General features: G+C 33.5%; 1 protein-coding gene and 1 pseudogene across 2 annotated transcripts; one reads left to right on the top strand and one right to left on the bottom strand.

The window, feature by feature from the left end:
- The window catches only part of LOC111993439 (myosin-17-like), a 14,345-nt pseudogene extending 4,300 nt beyond the window's left edge, over positions 1–10,045 (top strand).
- Positions 10,046–13,632: 3,587 nt separating this feature from the next.
- LOC111993410 (receptor-like protein EIX2) lies at positions 13,633–16,553 on the bottom strand. 2 transcript variants are annotated; one of them, XM_024025243.2, is made up of 2 exons: positions 14,280–16,553; positions 13,633–13,835 (listed from the first exon to the last, which is right to left on the bottom strand). In XM_024025243.2, the coding sequence occupies exon 1, from the start codon at positions 16,522–16,524 to the stop codon at positions 14,311–14,313; it is 2,214 nt and encodes a 737-aa protein (XP_023881011.2). In that variant the 5' UTR covers positions 16,525–16,553; the 3' UTR covers positions 13,633–13,835; positions 14,280–14,310. The 2 variants fall into 2 exon arrangements, with proteins under 2 accessions (XP_023881011.2, XP_023881013.2); XM_024025245.2 differs by having other exon boundaries at positions 14,312–16,553.
- Positions 16,554–17,446: the final 893 nt, after the last annotated feature.

Here is a 17,446-nt window from a genome sequence, read left to right as displayed (position 1 = left end):
CTTTTCTTAAAGAGATTATTATTATTTATAATTTTTCTTATCCTAGGAGTAGTTTCGAACTATTAATTGGGTGTTGTCTGCTAATATAGATACATTAGATTAGAACTGCATATTTCTTAGACATTTCTAAAAATATTTAAAATAATATGTAGAAAAAAAAAAGTAGACTTTATATCTTAAATTGAACACTTTAGTTTCTCCAAAAAAAAAAAAAAATGAGCATTTCATTTATCGAAATGAAAGAAAATAATTGTATAACAATATAAAGAGAACATGATCAAACAAATAAAAATTGACTACATGCACTTTCAATTATTAGATTAATTGCCTTTAACTGGACTTTCGTATTGAGCTTTATCATCTTTCAACGTCACTATTCTCTTTATTATTTATTTTTTGCTTTTCGTTTTTTAACAATATTAAATATAAAAATATATTGACTTTACAAATTCATCTTAGGCAGTTTAACTTTAAATATTCATTTACTTGAATTTTGATGTTATAAACTAAATAATAAATCAATGAAAAATTAAAGCAAATATATTGTCTATACATATTCATCTTGGGTTGTTTAATAGTTGATAATCACATTCAAATCCATAGCCAATATTGTATTTGATATAAATTCAAAATCTCACTTTCAAAATAACTAAGTATTATGTCAAAAAAAAAAAAAAATCAAACAAAAGCTATAAGAGGAGAGAGAAGACTTGTGATGAAAAAAAAAAAAAACACACTACCAAATTGTATTAGCCCAAAATAAAATTATTAAAAAAAAATACAATGATTCATCAACCTAAAGTAAAATTGCAAGAAAGAGTAAATGAATTATATATTTATATATAAATGAGATGAGTTCAAGTTACATCATTTTATACCATTAATTCAAAATAGATCAAAGTCTAAAAATACACTACAGGTCACATCATCAATTTTCTAAAATTAATGTTTTATCTCATATTTCCATTAACTTCAATAAATGCCCCTCTCAATTCTCATAGTCTCTTTCCATCCCCTTTTCTCAGCAACTCAAACGTACAAATCTACTATCCTTCCATTTTTGCCACTTCCTCAACCCTTCATTTTATTTAAGGTTCTAAATAATTCCTCTTGTCACTTTTTTCCTAAAGTCTCAATGGCATAAAATAGATATAGATTTTGAAAAAGAGAGAAAATATAAAGAAAAGAAAGAGAGGAAAATATATAACATGTGATTGCTTCAGCTTATATATATATATATAGATGGTGGAATTAAATTAATAAGAAGTGGGGTTTATGGTGGAGATAGTGGTGGGAATTAAATTAATAAGAAGTGGGCTTTATGGTGGAGATAAGGATGAGATTTATTTTATATTTGTTAGTATTTTAAAATTGGAAAAAACTAATTTTAAATTGTTGAACAATTACAAAAAATATGGTGGAAATGACATGGCTGCTGACGTGGCTCAACGTGAGCGTAGCAACATTAAATGCTACGCTTCAGCTTTTAGAGAGAAATAGGATATTGACGTGGACGCTAATGTGGTTCAACTGGAGCATAGTAACAATAAATGCTATGCTTCAGCTTTAAGATATATATAGAATATATAGAATAGATATAGATTTTGAAAAAGAGAGAAAATATAAAGAAAAGAAAGAGAGGAAAATATATAACATGTGATTGCTTCAGCTTATATATATATATATATAGATGGTGGAATTAAATTAATAAGAAGTGGGGTTTATGGTGGAGATAGTGGTGGGAATTAAATTAATAAGAAGTGGGGTTTATGGTGGAGATAGTGGTGGGAATTAAATTAATAAGAAGTGGGCTTTATGGTGGAGACAAGGATGAGATTTATTTTATATTTGTTAGTATTTTAAAATTGGAAAAAACTAATTTTAAATTGTTGAACAATTACAAAAAATATGGTGGAAATGACATGGCTGCTGACGTGGCTCAACGTGAGCGTAGCAACATTAAATGCTACGCTTCAGCTTTTAGTAATATATAGATATAGATTATCTTTATAAATAAATAAAATAAAGATAAATCTTCTATTCGAAATTGATAGATAATTATCTTTATTAAAATAAATTAAATAGAGATAATTATTTATCTTTATTGATTATTATCTTTATCAAAATATGATATTTATCAAAATAGATAAATAGAAATAATTATCTCTAAGAAGAATTTGGGCCAATCAAAAGCCTACTACATACTTTCAAGTATATCAATTCGAAGTAGAGCTTATCCTTTAAAATTACTATAAATAGAGGACATCCCCTCTCATTTTCAGGAGGAAGTTTTCAAGAGGTCCAAGCTCTGGAGAAATTCTGTCTCAAGAATCTTTGAAGAACTTGAAGCATCTTTGAAGAAATTGAAGAACATTCAAAGGGCTTGAAGAACTTGGAGGACAATAAATCTCTAACAAGCTTAAGGCTAGAGATTCGTTGTGAAAACCGTTCAATCCATCTTCCAATCAAAGTCAAGAAGATCTCTTGTTCAAGTTCTTTGAAGTTCTATTGGAATTAAGCTATAAAAAGCCTCCATAAATTTCAACAAATCCAAATCTTTGAAGCTCAACGGATCAAGCCTCTAAAACCCCGAAGAACTTTAACCTACGAGCCTTCACATTCGAAGACTTGAAGAGCAATAAATCTCTAATAAGCTCAAAGCTAGAGATTTGTTGTGAAGATCATTCAATCCATTTTCCAACCAAAGTCAAGAAGATTCCTTGTTCGAGTCAAGTTCAATGAAGATAGAATCAGAGAGTATTCTTTTGTAAAAGAATTGAAATAGAGATTGTACTAATTATTCATTAATACAAAATTTATATTTGCAAACCATATTTCTTTTCAATTGTTTAATTTTCTGCAATTGGAAAAATTTGTGTTTACAATAACATCCCAACAATTTTCTTCACATATTTTGAGTTTTAGATGGTAATAACGCTTGGAAAGTTGGAATGATGATATAAGGTGGCTAATTTTTTCTAGTTTTAAATTTTTGAAACTTATAATTTATTTAATGGAAAATTTGATGACACATGTCTTTTGTTATTTTTTATTATTTTTTCCTTAGCAAAACTCAGTTACTTATTGTTGAAAGATAATGATATTCGTTATCATTATTAGAAGTTTTTATTGAGTGGATATACTGCCTTAGCAAATAGTTACTAAAAAAATCATTATAATAAAATAGATATTTATATGTTAAATAACTACTCTAACTTTGTGTGAGATCAAAATCCTTATACGAATGAGATTTACTTTTTAATGACATAATTATCAAATTTTTTAATATTAATATCTCTTTTAATTAATATAAATCTTTATATACTTCAAAAATCAAATAATTTTTTATCTTTATTTTGTAATATAAATAAAATATAGAATTTACCTTGGTCGCAACTCTTATTTTATGACAAGCACGTGACTAGTATTTTTAAAGTCTCAACGAAGTCAATAAAGGTATGCTGTCCCACAAATAAACACTTGGATAAAATTTTGGATTTTTTTTTTTTTTTTTTGGGTGGTGGGGTTAGCTTATAAATTATAATGGTGCATAAGGCAAAACAAGCCCAAAACGCAGCGCAAATACTTGTCGAAAGGCTCTGCTATGGCCTATGAACGTGGGACTGGACAAAAAACTGGGCCTAAAATAAGCTCAAAACGAACCCCAATTACTCTGCTGAAGGCTCAGCTATGGCCTAAGTAAGTAGGACTAGAAATTAATTACTGAGCCCACTAGCCCAGTAATTAATTTCTCCAATTGGGCTTTGGAAATCAATTTTGAGACACGGGAATAAAAGCTAGTACCCATATAAAAAGAGTGAATGAGAGAAGAGCCGGAAAAAAAAAAAAAAAAAAAAATGGAGCTCAAGAGCTTAAACGCTGTTTGTGAACTATTCTTTATATTTTTATGGTTTTGTTGAATGTCATAGGCTTTTGAGGATTTTATATTTATAGGTTTTTGTTTTTGTTCACACTCACAGTCATCAAGCAGAGGTTTGTGATTCCAAGGCTGCAGCAGAGCAAGGGTGAGTTGTATTTTTCGTGTTTGGTTTGATTTCAAGTTTAAATGCTTAAAACTTTTAATATATGAAGAAGGGGCTTGGTTTTTTTTTTTTTTTTTTATATGAGTAGGCATGACTTTGTGTAATTGAACAATCATCTTGATTCAACCAATGGATGAATAACTGTATCTTTGGTTTATTTGAGAAAGTATTTTGTGAAAAAAATTTATGAAAGTATTTTGAGGGTTTTTTTTTTTGGTTAGAAATATATTTTTAGTGTTCAATGATTTGGATGGATGTGATGCTATAATTTTTAGTTTGTTTTGGAAAATGGGTTGTCGTAAGGTGTTCTCTTCCCAACTTATATGTCTGTGTGTGTGTGTTATGTAGGAATTGATAAAGAACAATTTATTGAGGAATCGCTTCAAATTTTGTTTGAATATAAATAAAACCTTAGGAGCAACACGTGCTGTCTTTGATTTGTTAATTTATTTTGATGTCTAAGTGAGTGTAGTACATCTGAATAGTTATTTGAGATTATGTTTGCACAAATGCGGTGGTGAATTTGTTTTGTAATTGAACAGGGATTTTGTTGTGATAAGCGATATTTAGATACTTAATATCTTTGTGATAATTTGGGGTTTTAAATGAGTACTTGGATTGAAAAGGCTTATCATTGGGATAATTTGATAATGTCACAAGCATTTTAACATGATAGTTGTCAATTATATCATAGAAAATTTAAGCTGTCGTAATTACGCTATAGAAAAACAGCTTATTTCATTTATATATATGTATTGAATTGATTAGATCTTTCAAATTTTGTTGTTTTTATTCTTTTTTTTTTTTTTTGGAAATTGTGTGTACTTGATTAATTAATAATAATATGCCTTCATGATTTACTAAATTTTGAGAACAATATATTTTTTTTCTTTTCTTTTTAAGGACTGGTCTTGAGAAGTTGGATGCTTTAAGGAATTGAAGACCAACATTACTAAAGAGCTCAATGCCAGGCACAAAAGGTTTCTAATTTTTCTTTGATTTTTTTTTCCTTGTATTTAAAACTCAGCAAAAATTCATTAAAACCTAAACTTGCCACACTTCTTTTGCTCAAACATTGGATAATAGTCATAATACCCTTATTTTGTATTTTGATTAATCAGAAACCTCTATTCTTAATTTTGGCCAAGCAATATGATCATTGTTTGATGATTTATCTTTATAGCTTTGTTTATAGATGTATATTCTTGTTGTTTATACTTTTTACTCCCCATTGTCTCAATTGTTTATTTTATATTTTTGTTATATGGGTTAGCAGTTTTCTATGACTCCCACTAAAGGATATGTCACTTTTGTTAGATAAAGGAATAATAGCAGTGTCGTTATCAATTTTTAGGTTCTTTATTAACAGATTATAAACAACCATAAATAAATTCTAAGATTTTGAATTATCATGATTTCACAAATGCACAAATTGATTATATAGCTTACCTTGATCCATTGCTGAAATTTTCTTAAGATCAAGTCTTAGTATAAACAGACACTTAATTCTTATAGAATTGGTTTCTCTCTCTTGACCCTCTTTTCTCTTTAACTATTCAGTGTATGTGATGGGGTAGCTAAATGTCTCTTTATAGGTAGAAAGAGGACCAAATTCCTGGTGTCTATAACCTCCACTTGCCCATTAAAATTTGGAGTTACTTGGAAACTTACTTCTCCATTAACCAATATTTTAAGGACACGTAACATCTTATTAAACTATAACATACATGAAGTTATTAAATGGATATGTTATCAAATGGGACAATTTATTCTTACATTCTCCCACTTGGCCCATATGATAACCTGGAAAGCACGGGTGCGGCGCCGTGTCCGATACGCACGGACGCGGCGACGCGCCGCGGACACCGTTGACCGCGTGTCCGTGCCGCGTCGGGCCGCGTCGGCCACGTGGCGAAGCCGACTCGCGCCGACGCGGCTCAAATCGGGCCGACTCGGCTCGATTCAGGCCGTTCGGCCGTTTCGGACATTTCGGCCGTATCGGCCGAAACCGCCGATACGGCCGGTTCAGGCCGAAATTTAAAAAAAAAAAAAAAAAAAAAAAAAAAGGTGCAAAACGCACCGTTTGACTTAACCTAAAACCTAAAACACTCTCACTTTGTCCAGAAACTCCAAAACCCTCCGTCCCTCCATTGCTCTCCATCGCTCTCCATCGCTCGGCTCTCTCTTCTCTCTGTGCTCTCTGGTTGCTGCCTTGCTGGGCTGTTCGAACATCATGGAATGTTTTAGACTTTTAGTTTTAATCTTGTGGGTTGTATTTTATTTATGAACATCATGTTTTAGTTATTAAATTTGGTATATGTTTATATAATGTGAAAAATTATGCTTAGCAATATATTAAAAATATAAATAAAAATATTTTTAATAATTTTTTAATCGCCGAATCCCGCCGCACCCGCACCCACTTTTTTCAAAAATTGCCGAGTCCCGCACCCGCACCCGCACCCGCACCCGAATCTCGAAACGCACCCGTGCTTCCTAGATGATAACTTACGTCAAGGCTTAATAAGTTAACTATTAGGTGCACAATGGTACATATCCTCATACTTTAAATTGGTCATCATAATACTATAATTAAACCTCAAAGACATCTTGATATTCCATTTTGGGTTTCTACTTCCCATACTTCTTAGTTTACTATGTATTTGGCCGAACCAACACTGGCTAAGGTCTTTTCTCATTTGCTGTCTTCTTTCTGGGTGCAGGAGAACCAAGACCTGCTAATAAAGTGTATTTCACAAGATCTAGGTTTTTCTGGGGGCAAACCTGTTTCTGCTTGTCTAATATACAAATGCCTTCTCCAATGGCGGTCTTTTGAGGTTGAAAGAACCAATATTTTTGACTGTATCATTCAAACAGTAGGCTTGGCACTAGAGGTATGGCTTAGCTTCTGTTTTAGTTGGAATGGTACCTGTATGGGTTTCATCATATATTATTTATGTTTGTGCAAAAGAACAATCAGATCGGCCATTTAGCATTGAATCTGTTTCAATGAATGAACTCAAATTAATTTGTGTTTGATGTCATTATGCCACTCACTGAAGGTCCAGGATAACAATGACGTATTAGCTTATTGGCTATCAAATTCATCCACATTGCTGTTACTCCTCCAACACACATTGAAGGCAACTGGAGCAGCAAACTTAACTCCACAACGGCAAAGATCAGCATCAACTTCTCTATTTGGGAGGATGTCTCAAGTAAGGAAAGAGACATTTTATTTTTGGTACTATCATGTAGTTTGATTTTTTTTTTTTTTTTTTTTAATAATTCCAATTTATAGGGGCTTCGAGCATCTCCACAATGTGCTGGGTTCTCATTTCTTAATAGTTGGATTCTTGGTGGCCTGGATGAACTACGGCAAGTTGAAGCCAAATATCCAGCTTTGCTTTTTAAACAGCAACTCACAGCCTTCCTTGAAAAAATATATGGAATGATAAGAGATAATTTAAAAAAAGAGATCTCACCATTGCTTGGATTTTGTATCCGGGTAACTGCTATGTTATCTTCTCTTTCCATTTTATATTACCATATCCTTTTACTTCCATATATTATTTTTTTGGAGATTTTATAATTGTAAAATATATTTTTTTACTTCTGACAACAACGCATCTGCTGATGAATGCAGCTTTCTCATATTTATGATTTCTATGTAAAATGATTGAATATTTTTTCTACTATAACCTTAATCTCGGGCATAATGAGTAACAGATGAAACATTTACCAATTTCTAGAGTTTCAAGTGATGCCTCTGTACATAGATACTGCTTCTTACCCGCCTTTTAATGCACCTTCCCCCCGCCCCGCCCCCTTTTCTAGTTTAAGGGATTACGTTTCTAATAAACAAATTGATCATTTTTCCTCTGGGCTTATCTAAGTCAAAATGGGTAATAATCTAACCATGTATGAGTCCCAAGCCATCCCAACAGTTGTGCATCTAGTCTGACCAAAAGCTAACATGTGCAAATTCCCGGTTGATAATTTGATGTGCATTTGCTTGTATTATGGTGTATGTCTTCTTGATAAGTGTGTATGAGTACCAGGATAAAATAGTGTGCATACATGTGTGTGTCCGTTTTACAAATATTTCAGGAGGCCCATTGTCTTGGTGGCATATGTAGTTGTAGGAGCCAGCTATATCCATGCTCTAAACTAATTTTTTTTTTTTTTCATCAATTCCGACACAGGCACCTAGGACTTCGCGAGCTAGTTTAATGTAGGGACGTGCTCAAGCCAATGCTGTGGCTCAACAAGCTCTGATTGCTCACTGGCAAAGCATTGTGAAATGCATTGATAACTACTTGAAGATCATGAGGGCCAACCATGTAAGTGGAGCTTCCAAGTACAATGAGATGGGGTCATTGTTTTTGCTCTTTACATGGTTAACTCTCTTCAATATTGTGACAATACAGGTCCCTCCATTACTAGTTTGCAAATTATTTGCTCAGATATTTTCTTTCATCAAGGTCCAGTTATTTAACAGGTAAAAGTATCGCTTAAGATTTCTAGAATCCTACAACTTACTTTGATTGTAGAGTATATTAAGGTATATTCCTTGACAATTTAAATTTCTTTTTTGCAGCCTTCTCTTGCGGCGTGAATGTTGTTCATTAAGCAATGGGGAATACTTGAAGGCAGGGTTGGCTGAGTTGGAACAGTGGTGTCATGATGCGACCAAGGAGGTACTAGCCATGGATCAATCTCTTGTATTCTTTCTCCATGCCTCTCTTTTGGTAGACTTTATTTAGTACCTTATTTGCATGCAGTTTGTAGGTTTGGCTTGGGATGAGATGAAGCACATCCGACAAGCAGTTGGCTTCCTGGTTTGATTCATTTATCTCGTTTTCCATTCCTTTTGAGGTATCTATTATTAAATGTGCCTTATTAGTCTTGTCCTTTTCATTTTTTCCTGCAATATCAGGTCATACATCAGAAGCCCAAAATGACCTTGAAAGAAATAACAAATGATCTATGTCCAGTGAGTCTTCAACCCTTCTTCTCCTCCCTCCGTCCTTCCTCATGTCTTTCTAATTTTTTTTTTTTCTCATCCTCTTTCAGGTGCTTAGCATACAGGAATTATACAGGATCAGTACAATGTACTGGGACGACAAATATGGCAATTGCTGTTTATATATGGTCCCTTGTAAGGTTATCATTCAATTTGTTTTAGAATTCACCCTGTTACGTCACTTGACGTTATGTCTTTTATTTAATTATCCATAAATGATTTATCAAGCTGTCGCAGGTTATTTCAAGTATGAAAATTATGATGACTTAGGACTCAAACAATGCTATCAGCAGTTCTTTCTTATTGGATGACGACTCCAGGTAAAAACGTCCAACTGCATGCTTTTAGTATCACATCTTGAACGCCTTCTGTGTATAGCTAATACCAAAACTGCTTGTGTTCAAAACGCAGCATTCCATTTACTGTGGATGACATTTTCAAGTCAATGCAACATATTGAAGTTCCTGATATTGATCCTCCACCTCTTATTCGCGAAAACTTGGGCTTTACATTCTTATTACAACGCTCAGAATGATATCAGGTGTTTGTAATTCTCTGCCAGCAATCTTTTCTCTTCCATGGGCTACTACTCTTGCAACATCCAAAGTTGATGTGCCACAAAACCTTTGCATATATTCCATTGGTCCAGATCAATGTGTAATTATATTAATCATTTTATTTTATTTTTTTCTGCCCAGGCTATTATTTGGTCAGTCTGGTCTAATTCTTTTATCTTATTTTTTCAATTTTTCATTCACTGTATTAGGATGGGTATTTTCACTAGTCTTATTACTAGTTACACTACATTAGGCTGCTTTTGTTATATATTAGGCTTTCATTTGTGTAATATTTTTACACTTATGGTTTCCAACTACTACAAATTGTAGTTTGTGATGTTAGCCGCATTTTTTTTGGCTAATATTTGTTGTATAAATAGTTTTCTGTGCAATATGATGTAAGGAGACTTCTTTATTTATTTATTTATTTATTTATTATTATTATTATTACTATTTTTTGGTTATTAATTGGGCTTTCATACTGCTATCTTTTATTGCTTTGTTGACTCGATATAGCCAGACGTGAGTGTTGTTGCCTTTTGTCTCTCATTCTATATATATATATATATATGATCGTCAGTGCCTTTCGCACATGTTCCGATCAGATCATCAACTGTGACTACCCATCCTCACCGGTTTTGGCTAGATCTTAGCCAGTTTTGGGTTTTGACACTCCCAACCACCACCCTTGGAATATTGGACGGTTGAGTGTCCATTTCTTAGTGGTTAGTGGCTAGTTTCTTCCTCATCCACTTGACATGGTCAGGCGAGTTGTGTTTTGAGCTCCAACTAATCTAACTCGATTCATGCAGAGTCCTATTTAGAAGTTTTAAACTTTTAAATGGGTTAGAAGTTGTTTTAAATAAGAGGGATTCTTGACACAAAATTTGAATGCAATTAGAATTTGATTTGAATTCTTTACTGAACTTGCACTCTAATGCTTTACTAGCGAACTGATCATGAAGCATTTCATCTGTCATGTTGGCATCCTCCAATATTAATCTTTTTAAATATACACAAGCAACCAAGTCAATCTTGCCGGGCATGGATTTCTTTCGACTATACCAAAATGTTCGAAGATTTTGGAGCCCTGACTTCAATCCTTTTCAGTCCATGAATGTAGATGATGTGCCTGAATTCTATCAAGTTTTAGGACTGGAAACCTACAGATCCTTCAACCCTTTGCACTGCATGAATCTCAAATCCTCAACTAAAGGGTGGTTGGAGATTCAGTTTTTGCGGTTGTGAATGCTTTAGACCACTGTGATTCCAGCTTACACCTATGTAACCTTAATCTAGTTAATTGTTTTTGCATTAATAACGGCCTAAGGCAAACTAAAATGTTTATTTTTCTTGACAAGAACATGGATAGCTCTTTCATAAGAGGTAATATGTAGGACCAATTTTGACAAAGTCGTTAATTATCTTATTATCGTTCATCATATCCAGACATGCTTCCTATTCTTGAATATTGTGTTGGTCAAATTTCAAAATGGAGAATGGACTCCACATCTGCTTCCACCTTCTGGATAAGATACTGGTTGGAGCTGCATTGTTTGTAGCACAAAGGAGAGGGTATGTGATTTATGATGTGTTAAGGCAATTGAATGACCAGACCCCTGGATTTAACTAAGAGACCGTTTGGCCTCAGCTTTTACGTTTTGCTTTTGCGTTTTTTTCTTTTTTTTTTTTTTTTTTTGCTTTCAGCCGTATAAATTCACCTTTTCAGTACTGTGCGGCTACTGTTCAATGAACAGTAGCCGCACTTGTTGACTTTAGATAATAAACAGTACATTTTTACACTGTTCACGGACCCACAATTTTCACTTTTTAGCAACTTTTTCATTAAAAATGGGTCCCACGATACTATTCACACATTTAAAAATTATTTTACTACAGTGTTTTCAGTTTTCAGTTTTCAGTTTTCAGTTTTCAGCTGCATCCAAACAGGCCCTTAGTGTGGGTTTGGATAGTGGGTTTAGTTGAGTTACGTTTTGCACCTGCGTTTTCAGTTTTTTTTTTTTTTTTTTTTTCTTGCCGCATTGTTTGACTTTTGAGGGAAAAAAATTACTGTATATGAACAGTACATCACTATTTATGCACTGGTTCATATATTAAAAAATATTAAAAATGGGTCTCACGATATTATTTATACATTTAAAAATTATTTTGCTACAGTGTTTTCAGCAACAATCAATTTTCAGCAACTTTCAGCAACAATAAGCTGTATTCAAACGGATTCTAAGTATCCATCTTTTTAAAATCTTTTATACAACTACTTTCTCAAAAAACTTTTATAATTATTACAAGTAGTTTGCGAGGGGAAATTTTGACCTTAGTTCTCTTTATAAAGAAGGCTATGCGATGCTCAGTATTGCTACATTCACAATAATTTTATAACGAATTCTAGGCAGTAAGTTATTACTAGTTCTAATATGAGTCTACTACTGAAATTACTTTTTGGCCTATCAATAATAACTTACTACTTAGAATTTGTTGTGAAAATTTTGTGAACATGACATTTCTCACTTTTTTATATATTAAAAAATAACCCTATTATTTAATTGAAAATGATTAAACATTAAGAAAAATTAGGATATAAAGGTAAATTGAGAAATTTCAACTTCAATTACAAATACTCCAAAGTGGTACAATGGATTTTTATTCCTAACTTATTGTTATCAATTTGGATGGGATGTTAATATAGTTAGCAATGCTAAGATTACTACAAATTTTACCATACGAAATTTAAAAATTGATATGTCACAATTCCAATTATTATTTTTTGCAGCAAAATCTGCCTAGAAAACACTGTGAGAAGAGATGGTGCGGTAGGATGAGACCCTTTCTAAGGGAGGTGGTCCAGGTGGTGAATGGTATTGATGTAATATGAATAGTTTCGATGAATGAATTGTGCTATATTGTATCGCGGGGGAAGATTTCTGAATAGGCCAAAAATAAAGAGAGGAGCCCAAAAATCTCCTTGGTTTCTCAGAAAATGCAATAAGATGGGGAAATAAATTTCAAAATTCCAATATTTGTTAAATAGAGACTATTGGTGCGTTACAAGAATGAGCTCAAGGTGCTAGACAATAGAAAAATGGTAAAACATGTGAAACACATAAATCTGAAACTTTTTTTTACATACAACAGGATGGAGAATTTAAGAAAAGTAGTGAGGGAGAGAGGAAAGACTCATTTGTGCCATTATTTTCACTCTTAAGAATTGAATGTGAATATGGCTCCTATGACGTTGGTGTGTGGGCTTTTACTTTAAGTTATGATTTTGTAGGTAAAAGGTGGTAGTTCCTTTGAATTTGAAGAGGGGGTTTTATATCAAGCTTTGGAAGCTCTGTTTTGGTTTAGTTTTTTTGTGTTTGGAAAAAGATTGGCTTGCTTTTAGCATTATTAAGTGAAAGTCTTTACCAAATAAGATTGGGTGCCCTTCCCTGGCCCTTTTCTGCCTCTTGGGAAGCTGGTCATGCTGACATTGTGTAGCCAAAGTTAGCCAAAAAGCTAGCTTGGTCCAAAATCTTAAAAAGGATACGTTTGAAGGCTTCAGCCACACATATAGCAGGAACTACAAGTCTTTATGTGGGTGAAAACTTTAGACATGTGATCTTTTCCATGAGCAATAGGTCATGCAAACATCTCTAGCTTGCATAGCACAACCTAGGTTCTAGACTAATGCAAAAAGTCTTAAAAAGTTTACCCACACCAACCAAATCACACTCCCTCAAATCCCTCTAAGGTGCATGAGCTTGGGCCATACAAAAGAGAATAAAATGAGATAGAATACATGAATTGAGCCTAAAAGTAAATTGCTCTTAACTTGCATTGAGCTTATAGAAAACATGTATAGAAAAAGCAAGGGGAAATAAATTTTTTTTAGCTGTGTGAGTGCAAATGCATTTTATCCTTGATCATATAAAAGTTATAGAAGGAGAAATGAGATCCTTTTTTTTTTTTTTTTTTTTTTTTAACGCAGAAAATTGATTGATTACTAATAAAACTTATGGAAGTAAATCGATATCAACTTATAAATACAAACACTATGCTACAGATAAATAGTTCTTAAACTTCATGCGCAGGATTCATAGTTCACAACATTTTATTCAATGTAAATTTCATGATAAAACCAGGAAATAGTATCTAGTACAATATCTTTGCCAACGATTCATCTTGAAGAGCATGAACCTGTACCACTCCCTGAAATATGAACAAGGACCACAAATCATACATCATAGTCAATCACCACCTAGACCTCAAGCTTAACTTCAATTTGAATTGTGCAATATTGAAATTCTAAGAATTTTGGTTATGTATTTGAAATTTTCCCTATAAAATCAAAGCCTTACAGCATGTGATGTGAGGTGCAAAGTCATGATGTATATATATGATAAAAAAATTTATGCTCAAAATAACACCACTATTCATAGATTTCCCACTATTTATGCTAAAAAATTTATAAAAAAATTATTTTAGAGTTAATGAGCTAGCTGCAAATTTAGATAGAGTTCATATGCAGTATTTGTGAATCAAAATCCAAATGGCTACAACATTTAGCTGTGAATTAAATTACGTGTTCAAAGTTGGTGACTACAAGTCTACAACATTAACATGATATTAATGGCGTTATGTTTGAAGTAATACCTCTTAACTAGATAATGACGACTTTTACTTACTAAAGGTGGCAGCTTCTTAGCTTTTCCAGCAACCAATTCACGTTTAGCACAATAGTTACATAAACCCAATCCTTCACATCATCGAAGAATTTGAAATAAGCATGCCTCCAAGTCCTGTTGAAGAAAAGAACTCCACAAACTGCCCAAAAACCAACTGCAAATCCAACTCCCATACCAATGTAGAAGTTGGAATTATTAGAGTCCTCTTCAGTTTTTCCAATTGGTGTCCTGTTTTGATATTCTTCCCCAATTGTGCAGTTTCTTGGAAGTGGATTACCACAAAGTTGAGGATTGCCAATGTAGCTGAGTGCATCAAAAGTTTGAAGCTGGGTGCCTAATGGAATTTTGCCTGACAAGTTGTTGTATGACAAGTTCAAGTGACTAAGAAATGTCAAACTAGACAAGCTTAAAGGAATTTCACCTGATAGATGATTTTGTGAGAGATCAATAGACTCTAACTTTTTCATGATCCCGATTTTTTTAGGTATCTTTCCTATCAATTGATTTCGCGACAAGTTCAAAAAACACAATTCAGAAAGAACTGAAATTTCTGAAGGGATTGATCCAGACAATTTATTACTTGAAAGATCTATGATCTTAACAAAGGCAAGGTTTTCTTCATATTCTAGTTCCATCCCTTTGGGAACCAACTTGAGATTCTCATGATAGGTTCCATAAGAACCATAGTCGGCCTCCATTTTGTAAGAATATTGATCTTCAAATCTAGGTGTAGGTATTGTCATGGCGCTGATATTTTTCAAGCAAGTTGGTATGTGTCCCGAAAGGCTATTATTGGCAAGATCCAATACTATAAGAGAAGAAAGTTGACATATTTGTAGAGGTATATGACCCTTGAATCCATTGGAACTTAATCGGAGAATCGTAAGACTTGTCATTTCTCCAATCCATGGTGGTATAGCCCCTGACAAAGGATTCTCACCTATATCAATAAGACTCAAATCTGAGCACTTCTTCAATGATGAAGGTATATCTCCTGAGATTCTATTGTTTTGTAAATGCAGTGATTGGAGTGCAACTAAAGAGCCCATAGAGTATGGAATTCTACCCGATATATCATTGCTTCCCAAGTCTAGATGGGTCAAAGATTGCCAATACTCCCAGCAGTGAGGAAGTGCACCTGTTAAGAGATTATTTGATACATCTAAAACCCTTAAGTCAATATATATATTCACCTTTTGGCACATGAAAGAGGAAATTGGCCCAGAAAATGAGTTGTTAGCTAAATGTAGCTCCATGACCTTTGTTGACAATTGTGGCATTTGACCTTTGAAATGATTAGATCGTAGATTTATGATAGGAGAGTTTAGCACAATGTCCGATACATCCCCTTCTATTTGGTTGTCAGAGAGATCGATTCTTTCAATGTTTGAAGTCCAATTCCAGAACCAACCTGGAGCCTTGTCTGCAATTTCTGACTTGGACAAGTCTAAAACTTCGACGAATCTTTGTGTTTTTAGCCACATTGGAAAGTTGGGACCTATCTTGCAAGAGCTCATTGTGATATGATGAAGTTGAAAAGGAGGGACCCAATTGGATTTCACATTAAAGAACAAATGTGTATAAGAGATATCTAGATCATATAAATTTGAGAGTTTAGCAAAATGCTCTTCGTCTACTGTCCCTGTTAAGAAATTATTTGCGACATCTAAATCCGACAAATTTGAGAGAAGCCCAAGAGTCTTTGGAATGGCACCATTCAACTGATTATGAGAGAGATACAATCCTAACAAAGAAGATAAATTCCCAATGGAAGAAGGAATTGGACCACTAAAAGAATTATTATCTAAACCGAGATCTGTTAGGTGTTTAAGCTGGCCCAACGACTCTGGAATTTTTCCAATTAGCTTATTGGAATGCAAGTCTAAAGATTTTAATTTCAGTGAATTGAAAATGCTCGGTGGTATCTCGCCTCTTAGAAAATTGCGGCTCAGGTCAAGATACAAGAGGCTTGTAGTGAGATTAGAGAACCAATTAGGTATCTCATGATTGAAAAGATTATCGGTAAGATCAAGGTGTTGAAGAGATGTGAAATTGACAAATCCAAGAAATGGATTCAGATTAACAAGTTCACATTCATACGCAATTAGCGTCGAAAGAGATGGGAACGTACTCATTATATGAAGCCAACCAACTTCTGATTGATGTTTGGAACGGCTGAAGTCAAGGTATTGAATGGAAGAGAGATTAGACATCCAATGAAAGTTATCTGCATATAGATAATAATTACCTTCAAGATCCAGATAACGAAGGTTTGAAAGGTTTCCAAGCTGATGAGGAATGTGTCCAGAGAAGTTAGAATAACTGAGGTCAAGATGTGTCAGACTAGCCATTGAACCAAGAAAAGTTGGGATAGGAGTACAATTAAAGTCATTGCGACTCAAATCCAAGTAATTCAAATGTTCTAATTGGAGCAACGAACCTCTAATCTCACTGAGACCAGTGACTTGGCCTATATGTTCATTGAGGTGGAGCTCAGTGACTCGGCCAGTTTTGTTGTCATAGACAACTCCGCCCCATTTAGAGCAATCTTCTTGGTCAGACCAGGATGAGAGCATTTGCGGATCACTGAGACATTGTTTGAAGTTTAGAAGTGCTTGTTTGTCTTTTTCATTGCAAGAGACATTTGACTCTGCTTTGAGGAAGAAGCTGAAGGTTGTAGCAAAGAACCATAGTAAAAAAAGCACATGAGCAACAAAAGAGGCACCCATGACAAGGCAATAACAAAGGAAGGGATTCAGGTTCAACAGGAAAGTTTGGAGGAAGAAAAGCTGAGTGTGAGTAGTGGTGATGCAATCGGAGACAACAAGCTACTGATAATATTTGTATTGTTTTGAGAATATCTTATCTTTTTTTTTTTTTTTTTTGAAATTTTTTTTGCTGAAAGTTATTAAAGTATTCTTATAACTTGCAAAAATGTGAAAAAAGTGAGGTTTTAAAAGTTGTAGATAAAAATTAAAAGTAAAAAACTAAATTTATAATCTGATGCCAATCAAACACTATATAGCGATTCTTCCAAAAAAACTAAATCATATTTCTTATGAATACTTTGACTTGTTGACTTAAGCCACCAAACCGTGTTTTACGTAGTTGCGAAATGATTGTTCTTTATCCTGT

This window comes from Quercus suber, unplaced genomic scaffold (genome assembly GCF_002906115.3).
Source record: "Quercus suber isolate HL8 unplaced genomic scaffold, Cork oak 2.0 scaffold_82, whole genome shotgun sequence".
NCBI classification, from domain to species: Eukaryota; Viridiplantae; Streptophyta; class Magnoliopsida; order Fagales; family Fagaceae; genus Quercus; species Quercus suber.
The sequence above is the reverse complement of the archived record's forward strand: the minus strand, read 5'-3'. Positions and strand labels throughout refer to the sequence as shown.